Consider the following 17547-nt stretch of genomic DNA (forward strand, 5'->3'; position numbering starts at 1 on the left):
GTGACACAGACCTTCTGTGATCTTGAGGAAGGAGCTCTCTCTTCCAGAGATGTATCTCTTGGATTTGCAGGTCTAAAGAAGAGAATATGTAGATATCATGCTCCCATTCACAGTCCACACACATAATCCAATTACAACCACTGACTGTAATTATCTAAGCAACACCAAGGGCTAATATTATTGAAAAAGAGAAGAAATCCTCAGAAGACCTACATGTGAGTATGAGAAGCAGCTGTCTACACAAAGGAGCAATAAGGAAAACTCCCTCCACTTGGAACCTCAGAAGGAACAATGCTGCTGCTTCTGGAGCTGAAACACAATACTGAGGAGTCCTCCAATCCAGAGAAAGTAAATATATGACATGTCAGCATCAAGAGTCATTCCCTCGCTTAACTGTCCCAATGGTTTCCTGATGTTCTTAGAATCCCAATTCTTAACCTAAAACCCAAGGTCCTGCATGGCCCTGCCCCCACCTGTTCCAACTTCACACACGGCTGGGTGTGTCAGCTGCCTCTCTCTCCTCTTCCTCAAGAAGGCTCCTGGCTAAGACTCTATTTAAGTCTCTTATTTGATTCCTTCAGAGTACAGTGAACTTGTAATTATCTAATTGTTCCTTGCTTTTTGTTCTGTCTCCTGTGCTAGAAAGTAAACACCAGGAGGGAGGAACTTAGTATGTTGCTCACTTACATTCTGGCCAAGCAGGTGTTCAATGGATACCTACTGGATGCATCCACAGGGTACTTAATGACATCTCCTCTCTCCCGCAGATATGTCCTGCTTCATTCTGGTACAGCAGGTAAAGGTATATTTTCCACTGCCTTATTACCAGACTTTTGATAACCAACATGGGACAAAATATACACCAAATAGACACAGAAGAAAATCCCCAAGTACTCAATCTGAAATCTTCTGAGGTTTAGGATGCCTTAGCTACATTTTCATGTCCTGTATTATGCTCAGCAAGTGATACTTCAGTTACTTAGTTAATGAAATAAACAGATCTTAGAATAACATTCTCAATACTATGCTCAATACAAAGACAGGGTACACAAGGGCTTGAGGTTTCTTTAACATTAAAATCACAAAATAAGGGGACCTCCCCGGTGGTCCAGCAGTTACGATTCCAAGCTTCCAATGCAAGGGATGCAGGTTCAATCCCTGGTCGGGGAACAAAGATCCTACATGCCAAGTGGCATGGCCCAAAAAAGAAAAAAAAAAGCAAAATAAACAGAACTGTTTCCAGATGGAAGTGTCAGAATAAGGTAATTCATCTAAACAACCAAGGTTTCAGCAAAAGAAAATATAATCAGTGTGTGAAAAATTATATATGCATCTATCTATCCCAAGATATACTGGCAAAATAGGAGATGGCCAGTTTATTCACTCATGCGGTACCTGTCACAGCAAAACTGCAGGCAGCCCAAGGCCCACCCACTGGGGAGGGCTTAAACCAACTATGGGGCTTCCTTACAGGGAACTACTGCTCAGCCATCAAAACGAGGGAAGAATGGGGACGAGCATGATGTACTGACACTAGTAAGCCCAGGGGCTGGTGCTGGTGGTTTAGTTGCTAAGTCGTGTCCAACTCTTGTGACCCCATGGACTGTAGCCTGCCAGGCTCCTCTGTCCATGGGATTCTACAGGCAAGAATACTGGAGTGGGTTGCCATTCCCTTCTCCAGGCCCAGATAATACTATCTAGGAAAAACAAAACAAGGCACAGATTAATATATCCAACCTGCTAACTTTTGTGCAAAAAAGGCGGGGAATGTGAATTATTTACATTTATCTTTATGTGATGTATAAAAGTAAACATGGAGAAAGATAATACAAAACGAACTTTTTATTGAAGTATAATTTACAATGTTCTGTTAGTTCCAGGTGTACAACAAGTGATTCTGTTAGACATTTAGATATATATCCCTTTCCAGATTGTGGTTATTGCAAGATATTGAGTATAGCTCCTTGTGCTTGAGTTGAGTAGGTCCTTGCTGTTTTCTATTTTATATGTAGTAGCATGCATATGTTAATCCCAAATGCCTATTTTATCTCCTCCACTTATCCTGCTTGGTAACATTTAAGTTTGTTTTCTACATCTGAAAGTCTGTTTTTGTTTAATACAAAATGAATTTAAACAGGAAGAAGAAGAAAAGGATGAAGTAAAATTTCTCTGAATGTAACATTATGTTGTTTTGGCTTTGGAAACATATGTTTATATATTCAAAAAATGAAATTAAATAAACAAGAAAAGCAGTTCCTAAAATTTTAAAACAAACTGAAGAAAATGAACCTTAACTTTCCTGTTATCCACAAAAAACTTTTAAGTACAAGAGATTGAATGTCCATACTTGGAGGGAAGTTCTGTTGATAAATAAAGCTGCAAAGAACTTAAACTTCTTTCATAGTTTAACTGACTTATAACAAATGTATGTTCATAAAGTAGGATAATGCAAATAACTCATTATGGTAATGTTGTTGGGAACCAAGATTCAAAGTGAAAGAAGTGAGATACTGACATAAAATCAAAATTAAGAAAAAAAATCTTATAATGTAAAATTTGATTTAGAAATATCTGTTTGAATTCATGTTTCCCTTCCTCTTTTTTTTTTCAGGGTATCCACCAAAAAGGCCTGTAAACAATGATAACCAACAGCAGTGGTCCCTTCTCTTATGGAACCTTCTCCACCAAATGGCACAGGGATCTTTGCAGAGTGGCTGGTCTCAAGGCCAGAGCAGCACTTTACACAGTGAGCCTTGGGACACCTTGTTACGCCAGAATGTGAGGAGTCATGCCAAAGAACACAGATGCCAACTTATGAATAGACTCCCATTGGCCAAAACTGGGACAACTGAGCGTCAGAAGGAATGATGAATGTGATCCATTGAAACACACCAAATATACAAAATCCCTGAATTCACAGTGACGACAAGGGGTGGGGAGGCATGGAGAGAGAAAGAGGGACAGACAGAGACAGAGAGACAGACTCAAGGCACTAGACTAAACTGAAAGTTACAGAATACCAACTTTTACCTTTTTTGAAACTTGGCAATTAAAAGGAAAGAATGTCTTCCTCTATAAACTCTTTCAAGAGAATGCAACAAGCCAGCTAGTAAATGTGCAACTGTAACGAAATGAATGATTCAGACCATGGCAAGAAATGGGCAAAAACCTCAGATTAAAGACTGATCAAGAACTTCTTATACTTTTGAGGATCCCACTATCAACCCTGGATCCCCTTATCATGTCAACATACTCCAAGAGGAGCAAGTACACCCCCTGCCTCCTGGCCTGATGTCACAGGAACCACACAGCGTCACCTGAAACATTCTTGCCAAACACGCCTCCTGGACTCCTTTTTATTTGAGAGAACTAGGAGGGACGGCTCGGGAACTACCAGGATGGATAGGGAACTATCCAGGTAGTTGCTACCAGGATAGCAGCAATCACCTGCTGCTATCCCACAGCAGGCTAGGGATACAAGCAGAAAAATAACAAAATGTGAGCCAGTCCACAGGACAACTGCCCATTTCTGCAACAAGTAAATGGTGTGGAAAAGGTTGGAGGGGAGGGCGGACTTCCCTGATGGTCTAGCGGTTAAGACTCTGCACTTCCAATGCAGGGGGCTTGGGTTTGACCCCTGATCAGAGAACTAAGATCCCATATGCTACATGCCACAGCCAAAAAAAAAAAAAAAAACAACACAAAAAAAGTTGAGGTGGGAGCTGCTCTAGATTAAAGACACCTGAGATATAACAATCAAATGTAACTTGAGGACCTACCTTCTTAGGAATTTGATTCAAATAAGCCAGCTGCTAAAACGGGACAACTAGGGAGATGCTCATTAGGGACTAGGTATCAGATTACACAAGGAACTGGGCTCACTGTACGTGGTATGATGATGCCTTTGCAGTTGTGTGAACCAATGTCTGTATTTTTAGAGATGTATACTGAGGCTTGTAACAATGAAATGATGTCTGAGATACATCTTAAAATGCTTGGGCTAAATAAAAATAACAGACAAAGCAAATGCGGGAGAACTGTTGTAACTGTCGAATCTAGGTGACAGATAAATAATGAATAAGACAGTCGATCTCTTCCTTTGTGTATGTCTGTCCTTTTTCATGATAACAAAACTGGCTAATACTGGGAAACATTCTTTGCCTTCTCCTCTCGCAATAACAAACTGACCGCCAAACCTGGAACACTGCACAGAGGTACACGTGAACCAAGCAGATGCAGCCCTCCAGTGGCTGTGACCTCAGCAGTCCATCCTGAGAGCGTGAGTGTGGGTGCACTGCAGACGTCTCTGGAGAGCGGAGGGAGGCTGCTGGGGATGAGCAAGGGACGCGGGGAGCAGTGCTGCACTCGGTTCCTCCTTCCCTCAGCAGCTCCTCAACCGAGATGCCGTGATTCCCCTGGGGCCCCTCCCTTGGAGAGGCAGCGGCCAGAGTCAGGGCATCCATCCAGACTGGCCTCAGAGAGACTGGCTCTGCTGGTAACGTAAAACTCCTGCAGTCGTCGGACGTGACCTTCCACCAGAGTGCCTCTAAGCAGGGAAATCGGGTACTGCCATGCCTTCCAGGTAAAAGGCCTGGGCACAGCTATAAGTCTCAATGCACTGAGCGCAAACCATATTCTGCAGGTAAAAGGCCAGGCAAAGAATCTCCAGACTTGCCATGTGACCAACAAGAGAAGGACAAACAGGCATCAAGGATCCCCACCACAGCCTTTCCTAAAACAGCACCTGTCTCACTGCCTCTTCACAGACGGCAGACCAAGAGAGCAGGGAGGAATCACAGAATTCTACACGCCGCAAGGGCACGATGCTCCCATGAATCTCTCCCTCGAAGCATGTTTCCTATCCAGTGTCCCATAAGGGCTTTCACGGGGACAGTGTGTATGACTGGGGGCCACCTGGGAGACCCGAGGAGGAAGTGGGCTTGCAGCTGAGGTCGCCAGGCACCACCACAGGCCATGTCCCGACTCTCCACGAGACTTCGAGGCACCATCAGCAAGTCCGTGCCTTCAACCTGCATGTGAGGAGACCTTTTCAAATAAGAAAGGTGCAGAAATGAGAGGAAAAGGGTTTTAAGTAGCCCAACTGCCCCAAACCCCACCTTTCATTAAAAGGAGTTTCTTCTCTCCCTGAGGTCTGTCCATCAGATCTGCCTCATGTCAACTATGTGACACCAACACCACCTCATCAACACCTGTCCCTAGGCCACTTAAAAGTAAGGGATCTAGGTGAACAAACAACTGCGGCTGAAATGCAAGGAAGTTAAAAAACAGATGAGCCCTAAATACAAAGAAACTATGTCCTGAAAGAACAAAAGGTCTGGGCCCTGGCACAGGATAAGGGTCACCTGGAGACGGAGACACAGGATTAACGGGCCAGGAGGACGGGGCTGTTGCCCTTGGAGGGCTGATTGGGCCATGTGCTCCGAAGTCTAGACACAGTTCAACCGGCACTGTGACCAGGAGGCGGCCCTGCTGCTGGACAGTGGGGTGAGGCCCAGTGTCTACCGCAGTGGCCCTGACCTTCCTTGCAGGCAGCACGCTTGTTTCCTATGGCATCAGGCTTGGGCCGGGGAAGGAGGCACAGGGTCTGTCATTTCTCTTGGAGTTTTGCTGACAATGGTTAGTGGGCTCCAGGGTGGGAGAGGAGCCCACTCTGGTCCTACCTGCAGGGGGCAAAGGTCAAGAGGCAGGTACAGAGTGGGGACACTGATTTTCTCTCTAAATTTCAGCCTGAATTTGTTGAAAAACTCAAAGATAACAGTCCCTCTGCCCTGGGAAGAAGCTCATGAGGCTGTGCTGGGGAGGGAAGACTGGATGTGGACTTTGAAACAGGATTATTTAAACATACTTCTGTGTGTGCCTTTCATATGTCTTTTACACAGCTGTCCCCAAAATACGATTCTACATAGGAAAAATCAGTGAACTCATTTTTCATGGATTTCTTGTTAAAACAATCCAGTAGTTACAGAAGGACTCAGGCGCCACAAGGCAGGGGCTGGGGACAAGAGGGAGTGAGTGGGACACTTGAGAGTCAGCACCCCCCAGGGCCCAGTACTGGGCCAGTGGGAGGCACCAGTGTGGCCGTGTCCAGAGGACAGCCAGCTCCCCCACAGAGAGGCACAGGCTGGGAAAGGAGACGAGTGGATGCTCCAGAACACTGACTTGGACCTAGACACACTCCGCACAGGCTGGCTGTGAAATCAAGACCAAGCCCCTGACTGAGCAGGAGAGAAAGCCATGCACACCCGTCAAGGCGGTGGCAGACAGCAGCCTCGCCCTCAGACCCCACAGCAAGCCAGCTGCCATGGTGCGCCGTGTCTGTCTACATCCTGTGGCTCCTATCGCGCATTAAGTGTAGATAACCCCACTCTACAGTAGCCGGCTCTAATAGCCCAGTCAAAGCTACGTCAACAGAGATCAAACTAACTTCCTATCCAGAACCAGACCTGTCAGACGATATGGGCTTTTGGTTCTGACATTCAGAGGGACAAGGGCATCCTTCCTGGAAAAGATAAAAATGAATAAAAAAAGAATTGGAAGGAAGACATTCCGATGCCTCCAGCGTCAACCAAGGCTCCTACTACCAATGGCAGTGGGCTGCACCAGCCATGTGACTCGTCTCCTCCCCACGTGCAGAGCAGGCACTTGTGTCCCAGGGCCTGGAGAAGGTTCTCAGAGACTATCAAAGGGCTGTAGCTCAGATGAGGAAGCCTCAGACTAGTCAGGGTGAAAGAATCCCAATCAACTCCCAGTCTCTTAATTACTAGGAAGTGTTTTACAGGAAGATCCCAGTGTTTCCAGTTGCCCTAACACATATTGGTTCATGCCATGCTGTTGAGTGTTTGAGACCTAAGTGATACTCAGAGAATCCAGCCCACCCAGAAACAGGCCCAGAAGAAAGGTGTCCCTAATGCCAACAGTCCTGGAAAGTGAACTCAGATGCAGGATCAGCCTGTGCGAGAGTGCACGCACACGTTCCACAAACACTCAGCCCCCAGTACTTGCTGGGCAGTGGGCTGCCCTCTGGAAGATCCTGTGATGAACAACACAGCCGTGGCTTCTGCCTTTGTGTGGCAGACAGTCTAGCAGGGGAGGCAACGGGCTCAGTGCTGTGCAAGTGGTGCTGTGGCTGAGCAAGGCCCTGGGGACACAGCTGCACGCCTGAGGGGCATCCCAACTGGCTTCACATCAAAAGGAAGACGTCCAGTAAACTCTACTTTTAAACTGAAACCAAAAGGAGGAACCCTTTTGGAGGAACTCACCCTGGGGAAGGGCAAGTGTCTAGAGATAGCCAGGATGACCAGCCCTAGCAGCACATGGGAGGCAGAAGGGCGGGGTGGTGGGCAACTCTGCCCCTCTCTTAGCTCTACCAGATTATGGTTTCCTGTGTGATGGGAAAGGGTGCTTTCTTAGGATAAAACTCTAGGATTTGAAATCGAAGGGGAGTGGGGAGCAATAGGCAATAATGTTCTGTCTGGAAACAGGAGGGGAGGCTTTCTAACTTACATGTAGCTTCTGCCATGTCCACATGGCCTCCGATGCCATAGGAATCTGTCCCCAGAGCCTGGTCAGTGAGGGAGCAAGGCTCCTCGTTGCAGGACTGAGACAAAGCTGGCCTACTGTGGAGCGTATACACCTTCACTCACCTGTCCCCACCACGTCCCTTTCCACAGCAGCCGTGACTTTAATGTCCCCCCAGATTACCACAAACCCTGCCAGGAAATCATCTGCTAGCGAGTCTTAAGACTGCATACCCTCTAGCGGGCCAAGACTATGAAGAAGCTCCAGCCTCTCATCCTCACCACCAAGAAAACATTTCAGAAAGATTACACTCTTCTGTAGACACCAAAGCCTATGAAACCTACCACCCATCCGACAGCCTAGTCCTGAGAGCAAGAGTCTCCATGCGGCCCCGGCCCCGTGGCCCCAGCAGCCCTCACTCCTTCATACTCAGCCCACTGAAAGCTGCCTCTCCCCCAAGAATGGCACTTTCTGCCCTTTGTCATTCTGCAAAACACACACTTCGCAGCTCTCCCACTTATTTACAGCGTGACTTTAAGCAAGTCATTTAAGCCTAAGACTCAAAGACCTTGAACATAAAAGAGAAATGATACTCACACCTCTATCTCTCGGGGCTGTTACGAACATGAAATGAGACTGTGCACAAGCCCAGGCTCCGTGTGCACGCCCCTCTGATCTTTTCCTCAGCTTGCTGCAGGTCGGGAAGTCTTGCTGTTCACTGGAGGGCAGCTTCAGGAGCCTGCGGTGCTCAGCCAGTGTCCGGTTACCTCCCTGCGTCCGTCCCCTCTCTGGACCATGTGCTCATCCCTATTCCGGATCACCTCTCCCTGTCAATGCAGCACTGAGGAGCCAATAATTCAGTGCTCTATCCTCCTGGGGTGAAAGCCAAGTCCCCAGATCTTTCTCTTGAGTTGGGGAAAATACTCATCAATACTGGCTATAGAATGACAAAGAAACTCTTTTCCCTAAAAATTCCTCTTGTATCCAGTTTCGTAGCTCAGAATAAGGCTTGGTCATGGTATCCATCACTTTCCTGCCCCCTTTCTCTGTGTCTCTGCTACCCACAGAAATGGTAAAAGTGTGCTCTAAAATATGCCCTGCACATTCTGCTTTCCTCACTCACTCCAGGTTTAAGGCTCCTCCTCCAACACACTAAGCCAAGAGCCTGACAAACGGCCTGGTTCACCGTACAACCATGCTCCAGCAATAGGCAAGAGGTCAGATGCCTTCAGGGTTGGGTAGGGAATAGAACCATGTGCTCTTGTCCACTTGAAGACATCAGGGGTGAGTGGGCCCCTCCCACCTACTCTCCCTTAAAAGCATTCACTCCTACAAATACAATGTCATCAGGCTGAAAGTGGTCCACCAGCTACAAGCTGAGTCTCTTGCAAAAAACCCAACCCATGAGCAAGGGACCCCAAACAACCATCCAACCCTGGGAGGCTCAGTTCTTTGCAGCTGCTGTCCTAGACCAGCAGTTCTCAAAAACCAAGACTCTTGAGGATTCCAGACCCTTACAAAACAAGATCAAACGACTTTCAAGATAATACTAAAACGTTGCTTGCTTTTTTTCACTGTGCTGGCACAGGCAAATGCACTGGCTGGCCAACGTGCCCACTCTTTAGGCTTCTCACACAAAACCCTGTGGCAAAGGCACCAGTAGTTGAAAGATTCTTCACCTCCAGGGGTTCACAGCAAAAAAAAAAAAAAAAAAGCCCCACTTAAGAATACCCTTGAAGAAGCAATAAAAAATAATTCTTTAAATCTAGACCCTTTTATTATAACATCTATGTTAAACATATGTTCATTATTTATATTGATATGAAATACACACATATTTTAATGTATATTTATCATATTCCTGGTTAAAATGGAGCTACATCAGGTCACGTACCCAAGCACAGTGTTGTCTCAAGGAAGAATGCTTGTCTAACTGTCTGACCTGCAAATTCAACCAGCCTCTTCTCGATAGAACGTCATTTTTACTTGAGTGACTACACACTTGCTCTGCAGACTGGGGTGCAGACACCTCAGATAACAGGGAACTGATGGCATTTATTGCCAACTGTCAAATCTGAGCTTTCTAATGAAAACTAGAATCTGGGAAAACTCCTGTCTGTCACCATGGGCTCTCTAGTCTCCTGAGACTTGGAAGACTGTTCTGATGAAAACGACAGTAACACTAACCATGAGTTTTCTGATATCATACATAATGAAATGTATGAACATTTTCTGCCTCTGCAAAAAGTGAGCTGATGTTGTCCAAACGAACCATGTGTCAGGTAATACATCATCGTGGGTAAAACATCTATTCAAAGTGCAGGAAGAGACCAGGAATTTTAACACAGGATTTCAGATTGCACACTGCAAATAATCTGCAGGAAACCACCATTTGTCAAGTTTGGTATCAGGTCACAAAGGAACTCACAAGTACCTGAAAAGGCTACTGAAACCCCCTTTTCAGTTCTAAAACAACACATTGCAAGAGACTGAGCACAGAAGCAGACATAGATATTTATACCACTCTGCCTACTAAGTGTTTTTTGTTTTAGAAATGTATTATTTTCATAAAAACATCATCTGTGTTAATGTGTAATGAGTTTATCATTATTTTTAAATTAATACTTTTGTAAAATTTTAGTCTTCATTTCTATTATAAGTATTGATCCCTGTAATTCACATAGACAGAAAGCCCTTTGAGGTCCTTAATAACACTTTTTAAAGTGTAAAAAGATCCGAAGCCCAAAAAGGGATTGAGATTCTATCTCAAACTCACTTTTTTTAAGGCTGCAAGTATGGGAACAAACTATAAGATGAACAGTTAATTGTAGTCAGTCATTTCTATCATCAGCCATCATAATTCTGGGTGTAAGATACTATAAATGTAATGATACTCCTCTAAAGTAACCCCAAAGTCAAGTTTTGTCCATAAGAAGACTGAAAAATAAACACTACAAGAAATAATTCATTTTAAAGGATTCAGAAGTTATCCCATTAGGCAGCAACCCCTGATGTGTTCCTGTAAGACCTTGATTGATCTCTGGCCCAAGGGCCTTGTGATTTTTTATTATCTTACACGGTTCTCCCTGGACATGCCAGATGCCGCTGTTAGTGAAGAGAGAACATGGAACCTGTCCCCAGCCATAAGGAAGTCCCCGAAGTCAACTAGCTCAGACATTACTCTGGCCGCAGTACTACACCAAGGTACCTCTACTTGACCCTCTTCTACAAGTCTTGGAACAAAAGATAAATGTAAAGACTGTTTGGGTGCCTAGTGTCTGCGTATTGCCGAGGAACAGGGCTAAGAAGTTCAAGGCCACCCCTCTCTGCATGCCACAAAGATCTGGGCAGACAGCAGAGGCAGTGTCTATCTCCTCACTGACCCCACTACACCTTCAGAAAATTCCAGTCTAAACTACACATCACACAAGGTAGTGTCGACCTAGATACTCAACTCCATGGGCCCAATCCACTCATCTTTGCTCAGCTATCTACCTCAGAGTAACTTAAATAAGCAGTCACCCGTCACTCACTGATCAGGACTCTGAATGCCACATTCATTCTATTTTGTTTCTATGCCACCATCAGTCCTCGAATGGAAGACACAGCAGCCTGGAAGACACCCACGCTGGCTGCCCAGGGCAGGCTCATGTCCCCAGAAAGCCTTTCCAATTTCCAACACTTTTCTCAGTACCTCACTCCTAAGCTACCAAGGCCACTTTTCCTCATTCTGGTCCCTCTGCACATGCCCTGGGCTGCCTCAATGGCAACAGGTCACAGGAAGCCCCACCATGTAAGGTCCTAGACCTCTCACCTAGGGGCTGGCTTCCCCTAACACTCTACAGAAGCCACTAAGGCCTCCACCTGGTTTACTCCCCACACGTCTTCACCTGCCCTTGCTGACAAATCCCCCGGCCAAGCCCCAGCCGCCAGGCCGCTCTTTTGAGCTGGTGCTCTCACTCACACAGGTGAACGTAGGCTTCCTCGTCTTTCCAGGCTAACTTCGGCTGAGAGCGGAGCTTCACTTACAGTGATTCAAGCGCATATTTCTCTCCTGAGCCTAAATGTCCTGCGGTCAAATCCCTCTATAGCCTCAGAACGTGGGCTGGGCTTCTATCCACCCCGGGGCCCGTGCAGGTGCTTACACACTGCACCTTGTCACTGGAGCACCATGACCTCGGAGCAGGGCTCCTGAACTAGTCAGTCAGTCACTGGCCGCTGGCTACTGTTGGTGCACATCTACTCAGCAGCACACCCTCACCTGTATTCCCACACTCCCGACCTGGCGCCGGAGCGGCTCTTCCTGAATACACCACTGATCATCAGTAGCCTGAGTAATTCAGAAGGACAATTTCCCCAGCGGTGGTGAGGTCAACTTTTCAGATCAGTCAAAGGAGGTTCTGACTGAGCAAGAGTCTCCAACTCAGCTTTAACAACAACAGTGAATTTCAGGACACTTTGGATGCCTTCCTCTTGCTTCGCTCCCTCCAGCTGGTGAGAAAAGACTCTGATCCAGTATGAGTCCTGAGCACTAGAGGAGAACCTTGACACTGGTGCCCTTCAGTCACTTGGCCAGGATCTCCCAGGGAGGCCACTCTGTCCCTACCCCACCCACCTTTCCGACTTGGGGCCCCAGGTGTGTGGGCTCCTCTGTCCCGCTATTCCTGCCCACATGTCCCGAAGCCCTACACACTGAAAGTTCTAGGTTCCCTGCCCTCGCCCTTAACAAAGTCCAGTGGCCAAGGACGTGAGCTCTGGGTTTTACTGAGCTGTAGGGAAGAGAGCCGCTTTCCCTCTGTCCTTGGGATGACTGCTCTTTGTGTGACTTGGCCTAATGATTCCTAATGGAAAAAAGATAAAAGACAAAAGAAACCATGCCAGATTTTTCTTTAACCAGAAATTATCTCAGAGACTATGAAATGAGGTCTGGAAAAGGGCAACAAGTATGGAGGGAGTGATGCCAAGTTTTCTTCTGAGTCTGCAAAGAACAACTGCCTGCCCGTGTGATTTCGGTGATAAAAGCATGACACAGGGACGCACTCCTCCGTTCCCCTCCAGCCAAGTCCTCCCACAAAAATGACCTGCAAAGAGACACAGCAGGGTGTGGGCCTGGTGCTGCCATTCGCTATGTGACCCTGGCTGATCTCAGACTGATCTGTAAAAATATGGATAATAATGTCTACAACACTCAGCTGTGATAATTAAAGAAGATAATAAGTGTGAAAGTACTTATCAGGGTGCCCGCAGCCTCGCTGAAGCCAAATAAATATGAGTTTCCTTATTTCCCTTATTTTAATTAATGCATGACACACGCATTCATTTGCCAAGAATGTCATTTCACAGAGAGAGGCTTCCCGAGGCCCGGCGGTGCCTCTCCCTGTAATTAGGGTTCCTCCTTTGCTCAGAGTCAAACGCTGCTTTCTCACCCTCGCATCTGTCTCCGGCGCCTCCCAGCACTTTTCCCTCTTGACCCTCTATTCAAAGGATCGTTTGAAAACACGCCTGACTGCAGTGACATCTCCCCTCACTCTGAGCTCCCCCACCTCTCTCCTGCTCTTGAACACTGTACACAGAAATGACCGCCGGACAGGACAGAGTGTGACTTGCTTCGGTGATGTATCACCTGAGTACCCACATACAAGGCTCAAGTTCATCTTATCTATCTGGTAAATAAGTAAACATCTCTATACATTAGGAATCATAATAATTTGGTGGGTGGAACACTGGGCTTGCATGCAGTCCTAAGTTCAAATTCCTGACCCGTCAGTAAACAGCTGTGTGACCACAGGCTGCTCACGCACCCTTAGCTCACTCATCCACAAAATGGATGGTAAGACCTGGCATTAGTCATTCCAATGCTCACTCTCACTCATACCGTGTAGCTTAGAGGCCTCAATCTCATTCAGCCCTCGAGAAGGAGCAGTACTGATGGGGGGACTGAAAACAAAACCTTCCCAGTTCACAATGAGGACCCTCAGTGCCCGAAAGGGCCCAGCTAAGTAAAGGAAGGAGAAACACAGCCTGGACCCAGGGGACCTCGAGAGAAATGAAAAGTGGATTTTTAACAGGCCTGTCTTGAGTGACACTAGGATTGGGAGTGCCACAACAGCTGGCAAGTCAAAAAGTTAACAGATTTGGGATTCTAATTTTTAATTGTTTAAAAAAACACATAATAAAACATACCATTGCTACCATTTTTCAATGTAGAGTCCACAGCAGTGTTAAGTATGTGTGTGTGAGCGTGAATCATCTCCAGAACCTTTCCATCTTGTAAAACTGAAACTCTGTGCCCGTTGAACAACTCCCCCTTCCATTCTGCTCTGTTTCTATGAATTTGCCTACTTTAACTATCTCAGATTCTGGCTACTTTTACACCTGGGTCACTGCTTGTAACTTGTTTTATTCGGGAAACCAAGGTGAGTGTGACTGGGGGAGATAGGTCTGTGGAGCAGGCTCCCTCAGAAGCACGAACCTTGAAGGCAGCTCACAGCTTAGCTGCTGCCATAATCCCAGGCTGGATGCTCTCTGGCAGCCAGAATTCAGGATTAGCATGGCTAGAGAGGCATCACCACCCCTCTCTCAAAAAGGGCCCAGAAACAGTTACAACAAACAGCACAGAGCTTCAACATTCAGGCTTTCGACTTGGGAAGACTGACACCCGAGGGGGATCAGTGTCATTGTAGAAACGTGTGCTGGCAGACGACTACCAAATGTGGCCAGTGGCCTCAGTAACACTCCTCAAGCCCAGGTACTCTAGGCAGAAATGAGCACGGGACTGAACTGGAAACACAACACACACCAACACTTCACCATTAGCTAGGCCTGTGAAGCCCGTTCTGATGCAGCATTTCACAGTGGGACTGCATCACACGGAGACCTTCTTTTTCCTCTGTTAGTGGAAACCTTGAACTTGAGACCAAAGTCAGTATGGAAAGAACAGGACTTCACATAAACCGAGGCCTGTATCTCTGGTCTGGCCACTCACGATAAAGAAGGTTGGCTGGGGGCACCCAAGTCAGCACCAGAAAGGAGACAGACAGGGACAGCGTAGAGAGAAAACTCCTTTGCTGCCGTGCCCAGGCAGATTTGCCCAGGCTTCCAAACAGGGCCGGGGCTGGCAATCAATTCAGCTCCCAGAGAAAGGGACGGGAGCGAGCTGGTCAGGTGCAGCCCCCACCTTCCCACCCAGGCCCTGCAGAGTCAAGAAGGGAAAGACACCACACCTCCCCCTGGGCTTAACTTTCTCACCAGGTATAGTAACTACACCCACTAGGACAGAGGCCACTGAAACTCCTTTATCTCACCCAGTCAGTGCTCCTTGTGTGGCTGGGAAGTGAAGTCAGGGCTGGGAGTGGCCTGGAGCTGAAAATTCAGTCTCTGGCAGTGAAGGGGGAAGACAAGAAGCCACATGCCCCAGGCCAATAGCTACCAAGACAGGCTTCTCCTTCCTCCTGCTGCCCAGCTGTAGATGTCAAGGACATAAAGTTTTCTCACGAATGTGAACCACAGCAATCCAGATTATGGGTTCAACTGGAATATTTTGGATTTCAACAACGACCAAATGAAGAGGAACAAATACCTGTCGTATGTAAAATACATGTTGTCTTCTTGAGTTGAGCTGAAGAAGGAAAAAAAATTATTTAAAAATGATCACAAATCCACAGGTTCAAAAGAAAATGAAGGAAAAAATGCTTATGCTGGAAATATGATGCTCTCAGAATTATATCTGCACAGAGACTGATGTAACATCCTGCCCAAGGTAAGAAGACTTCCAGGAACTCATATTTAAGGAGAAAGCTGATGTTCAGGCTTTGTAAACAAGAAAACACCAGAAACACACAGAGTAACAAACTCAGCTCAAAATCAAGTTGTGATATCTCAATGAAGACAGGAACAATGGGAAAGACAACCAGGAGACCATCAGTCCAGAAACCAGGTTTCTGATCCAGAGTCCTTCAGGACAGCAAAGGGAAGTGGAACAGCCAAAGGAAAGCTTTAATAACTTTAATGGCTCACATGAAATTGAGAAAATTAGACTCCAGAGGTACAAAGAGGAGCCCCAGATGGGACAAAGATGCTTCTGCTGACTTCAGAGTTAAGGAAGGGTGCCTAAGGTCTACAGAAGTCAAAGCCAGATCCAGGCAAGAGCATAAGAAAAACCATGAGTCAGGGAAACTTGCTTCCTCATTAAGCCCTAAAGGGAACATGCTTAGAAAGAACTCCAAAGACATTTTGGTTTAGAAATAGTTGAGGGTGATTCTCCATCTACAAAAATGGTGAAAAAAGGGGAACACTTACCACAGTGACAGAAATCAAAACCCCCAAGACATTCCAGAGGAAGAGTCAGGGCCCACAGTGGCTGAAGGGCAACAAGAGCCTTGGGATCCTGCGGGGTCAGAAACATGTGGAGAGAAAAGGAGAAGGCATGTATCAGGGATGACTGAGGATCACCAGGCTTTTCAAAGAACTGAGTATTCTAAATATGGGGCCCCAGCTGACCCTCTTATAATCAGGACTTATTCTAAAATGTGGAATTCAAGGCATGCAGGGCCAAACAGATGATGAGAAAACCCAAGAAACTCTATAAAGGAAAAGCCAGGAATGTCTACACAACTTCACTTCAAGACGCAAGAATCCTAGTATCATAAATAGCCTCGTTAGGAATTTATCCACACTGAGTTCTAGGTTCATATTAGAGACCCAATAACTGACTGGGATTGGCTGGAATCCTAAAGAGTCTTAATCATTATGTGAATCAATACTGTTTTACTCTTTTTTTTTCCGGGTGAGAGGGTGCTGAAGAAGTAGGGACTGAAGGAGGGTTGAGCTCGTTCATATCTTGGTTTTACCACATGCTGGCTGTACAGCCTTCACCTCAGAGGTTAAGAATGGGGTTAATGAAGATAAGAAAAAGCACCTGACCTTGTAAAGGACCATTATAAGGCAGTTTGAGGGTTAAATAGGTTAATGTATGACAAGTATTTAAAATAGGGCCTAGAAAATGTTAAGGGCTGAACCATGGTTAGCTATCATTATCATTATCTTATTTATTCCATCTGCTCCCTCCCCCTCTGCTATATTCTAGAAGTGCTAAGAGTACTTTGGGTATAGATTCCAAGACCTACTTTAAAGTTTGAGGAAATCGCTTTTCCTTGGGAAATTTGATGGCATACTGAGGAAGTCAGGTATCACCGCTGCCATGTGACATTCAGATGGGACACTTCATTTGGAGACTCTGGGGCTGGTGCTAAGTTACTATATGTCTATATAGCTGCCCAGAACTTTGAGAGGAAGGAAACATGTGAATGACATGAGGTTCAAGTCCCAACTCTGCTAACAGCCATTTCAGCAGAAATCACTGATACAAGAAATGGAATCCTACAGGTCGCCCTGAGTGACCCTGCAATATCTGAGACTGAATAAAATGGGGAGAAAAGGGGAAAATGAAAATGCTTTCAATATATTTAGGGATTTCAGTTTCTCTACAGGAATAAAGTGTTGCCTTGGAATGAAGGCTGTTAATAGGATATACTTTAAAGGATAGAGACTTCAAATGGTTTTGACAGGGGGCCAGGTTTTTTCTTCCTTGCTGAACTATACATGCCAATCATGGTGCCTGCTGGCCTGCAAATCCTACTAACGGAAACTGCCTCAGCTTTAAGGGTAGGTCCAGCTGCCATGGACCACATGACTGCTCCATCTCACGTCACCAAAGCTTCTGAGAGCAGGTGCAGACACCTGACCCATGAGCTTAACGGTGACCTCTGCTGTGGCCTGGAATAACAGTAAAAGCTGCAACAAAGTCACATTCCCAATCTCTCCCTCAGGAATCTAAACAATACTAAGAACCAGGTGATGAGCCATGAGAGATGAAGCTGAAAGGTTAGGATATACAAAGGAGCTGGAGTGGCCATGTGCAATCACAGCAAACCAAAGTCATGAGGGAGTAGAAACTCTAAGTAAGGTAGAAAAAAGACGGACAGGATAAGGGAAAAGGATAAGCCAGAT

The 17547-nt window shown here is 46.2% G+C and overlaps 1 protein-coding gene across 7 annotated transcripts in view; it reads right to left on the reverse strand.

Annotated features, from left to right (window-relative positions):
* ZNF664 (zinc finger protein 664) overlaps positions 1–17547 on the reverse strand; it is a 36080-nt gene that overhangs the window by 3958 nt on the left and 14575 nt on the right. For 4 of the 7 annotated variants that reach the window (XM_069557667.1, XM_069557668.1, XM_069557664.1 and 1 more), the window contains exons 3-4: positions 15838–15925; positions 12–72 (exon numbers count right to left, since the gene is read on the reverse strand). Coding sequence is in view for 1 of the 7 variants with exons in the window: in XM_069557670.1 (XP_069413771.1) it covers positions 15883–15925 (43 nt within the window). In the remaining 6 variants the exon portion in view is untranslated. Of the gene's footprint in view, positions 1–11; positions 73–15118; positions 15158–15837; positions 15926–17547 lie in introns of those variants that run through there. The other 3 variants (XR_011249926.1, XM_069557669.1, XM_069557670.1) reach the window with 2 other exon arrangements.

This window comes from Ovis canadensis, chromosome 17 (assembly GCF_042477335.2).
Source record: "Ovis canadensis isolate MfBH-ARS-UI-01 breed Bighorn chromosome 17, ARS-UI_OviCan_v2, whole genome shotgun sequence".
Classification (NCBI taxonomy): domain Eukaryota; kingdom Metazoa; phylum Chordata; class Mammalia; order Artiodactyla; family Bovidae; genus Ovis; species Ovis canadensis.